This window comes from Limulus polyphemus, unplaced genomic scaffold (genome assembly GCF_000517525.1).
Source record: "Limulus polyphemus unplaced genomic scaffold, Limulus_polyphemus-2.1.2 Scaffold5205, whole genome shotgun sequence".
NCBI classification, from domain to species: Eukaryota; Metazoa; Arthropoda; class Merostomata; order Xiphosura; family Limulidae; genus Limulus; species Limulus polyphemus.
This window is the reverse complement of record NW_013670815.1, coordinates 18,127-21,081: the sequence shown is the minus strand read 5'-3', so window position 1 is coordinate 21,081 and position 2,955 is coordinate 18,127. Positions and strand designations below refer to the sequence as shown.

At 29.6% G+C, this 2,955-nt stretch overlaps 1 protein-coding gene across 1 annotated transcript in view; it reads right to left on the bottom strand.

Moving 5' to 3' along the window:
- Positions 1-2,955, bottom strand: part of LOC106472270 (constitutive coactivator of PPAR-gamma-like protein 1) — a 28,185-nt gene that overhangs the window by 19,258 nt on the left and 5,972 nt on the right. The window contains exons 2-4 of the mRNA XM_013932896.2: positions 2,404-2,571; positions 1,394-1,601; positions 709-717 (exon numbers count right to left, since the gene is read on the bottom strand). Of these exons, the coding sequence (XP_013788350.2) occupies positions 709-717; positions 1,394-1,601; positions 2,404-2,571 (385 nt within the window). The remainder of the gene's footprint in view (positions 1-708; positions 718-1,393; positions 1,602-2,403; positions 2,572-2,955) is intronic.

Here is a 2,955-nt window from a genome sequence, read left to right as displayed (position 1 = left end):
TGTAATGGGCGATGATCATAACTACACGTACTGTAATGGGCGATGATCATAACTATACGTACTGTAATAATCATTACTTTCTATACCATGTAATTTTGTTTTTATTAATTAAGCATTTTATATCAAATCTATGACTTCTTTAGAATGCTCAAATAATTATCTTCAAATTATCTTTTTATATCAATGGTGTCTATGGAAAGTTATGCTGTGATAAATAATCAATTTAACTAGTGCAATTAGGCAAGAACGTTTTCCTAAAGAAGACATTTTGAGAAGGGGTGCAGGTTATTGTATATTCTTGTTGAAATAGAAGGCCACATTTCCATTCTAGACTTCAACATTTAAAACTAGTATTATACAACAGTTTGGTATTCTTGCATTAATACCAACACCTTATGATCACTGTGTTTATGTTATTTCAAAGCATCAGTTCAAGATCCTTCTATTCTAGGCTGATTTATGCAGTTAGCTTACTTTCAATCTGAACTACATCTAAAAATATAACACTTACATAGATTATAAAGTCGATTCCTCTCAATGGTGAAAATTAATTTTGACAATCTAAATGCTCATTATACAATCCCGATAAGTGACAGGATGTTTATCATCGAGATATATTTTAATAATTTTATCTCTTTCTTAAGGAAATAGAAAATATTACAATGCATCTTTGTTTTCAGTTAATTGATAAGTTTCTCAAAAACAAACCCCGATCTTCTAGTTTTTTCACAAAATGAGAAATTTCACCACGTGATTTTCTAAAAAAAAAAAAATCCTTTTTATTAAACATATTTGAATATTTACATTGGTCAAGACACCATATTTAAATGTTATACCAATTTCCTGAAAGCTTACACATACAATATATTTCAAAATTTCTTGGATTAGTCTATACTTGAACTTTTCGTAAATAATGGTTCCATTCTGACTAGTTACCTCAAAGTTTTAGACTGTCATTTTGTAAGCATCCACAAAATGAAAGCCTACAGTGCTTGTAGATAAAACATTATTAAAAAATATTTCCAAACTTTGAAAAAGAGAGAAAAAACTGCTCATACAATCCAACTTGTTGTGCTATTAAGAAATGAACATTTCAATTAGAAAACAAGTGTACACAGAAACAAGATGTTTATTTAACACAGTTTCCAGTGTTGTGTTTGACTACAGTAAAATATTAAAAATATATCTATTTTACCTCAAGTATTTCAAAATCTTCTTTAAGATGTAATGATTACAGCGGTAACTGTTAACCAACCTAATAATGTTTGACAGTATACAAAAAAGGTTTTTAAGTATCACTCCAAGCACAAAAGTGGACGATGTACATGTTATTAATATATATATATATGAAGTTATCATCTAAACAGTTGAATTTTTAAAATGTTTGAACGACCTTTCTCACCTTGCACAGCTGGATAATAATGAAGAAATCCATCTTTAGTGCCATTCAAGTAGTACTGAACACATTGTTTAAATTTCTGAATTTTGTTTTGTCCAACAGCTCCAAATATTTGAGTACCTACAGCCTCAAGGTTGTCAACAAAAGGAAGGCCCCGTACAAAGTCCACAACAGCTTTAATAAGAGTTTCTGCAGGAATTGGCTAAAAGATAAACATTCACGTATGTAGTTTATTACAACAATAACAACTTCACTGATATAAAGTATACTACAATATTTTAAGTCATAATGTAGGCCAAATAGTCACACACATAAAAACTGTGAAGACAGCTTAAACAACAAGTCTTTTTAATTGTTAATTAGTAAATGATACATTGTAAATACTTTTATAAAAATCTAGGCCAGGAGTAAAAAGATTTACTTTTGATGGTGATATATCAAAGGTTAATAACTTGTCTAAAACTTTTTTATTATTATTAAGAACATATCTACACAATGAACTATTTATGCTATGCCCATCACTGAAACTCAATTTTTAGTGTTACATAAGCCTTCAGACGTTCTGCTGATCCTTTGGGGGTGTCTAACATTAGTCACTGAATATCTTGGACATACATTTACGAAAAACAAGTATGATAATGAAACACGGCCAAACCCCACACAGTAGGTGTGGTTTTTATTATCACAAGACTATGACCATTAAAAACAGATTTCTGCTTCCCACTTATATAGGTGGTAAGATATTTTGAGCAAACACACTTCTGACTGTAAACTTTTACACTGTTCATTAATATACATTATAGCACCATTGAGAGTGTATAAAACCTACAATATTTTACACAAGCCCAGACATAAATGCAATTAACCAACAATATAGAAATGTATGCACTAAACAGATCAACATTAATAATAACAATTAGTAATATTGTTGATGTTAATGCTGGCTGAAGGATGATCCTCAAGATAAAAGATTATTTCAAGTTCGACAGAGACAAGATACAAACCTTGTCTTTGGGCTGATCTGGACAAAGAACATGGTGAAAAGGTGTCAGATCTTCTTCAGTAAGTAAATAATTTCCCAAAAGGGCGGCAAACACGCAGAAGCGGTTGGGGTGAAGATTCAAAGTTCTCGCTACTTCGTCAAGAATTAATTCTTTAGTTTCAAGTGAACCCTGAGGTAGAAAAACAATTTAAATATTAACAATATACTCAAGCTTCATCTTCTAATATTCAGTTTACAATTGTTAGTAACATTTTTTTTTTTTGCTTATTTGTATACAGAGCATGTTAATGTCAACAAAATTTTAGTGAACGTTTTAGTAACATTATTTCCATAATTAATCAACTTTTTCAAACAATTTCACAAAAACACATTCTTCTCTTAAAATATACTTTTCATGTACGTGGTACAAGTAATTTTTTTAAACATGTTCAGTCCTAAAAACAGTTAAAATTAACTTAGTAGAAAAAACTATAATTCATTCAAAATTTTATTGAACTACTGTTTCATGAATTTATGTCAATAAGTTTGGTATCAAACTGTAGATTATAATTCA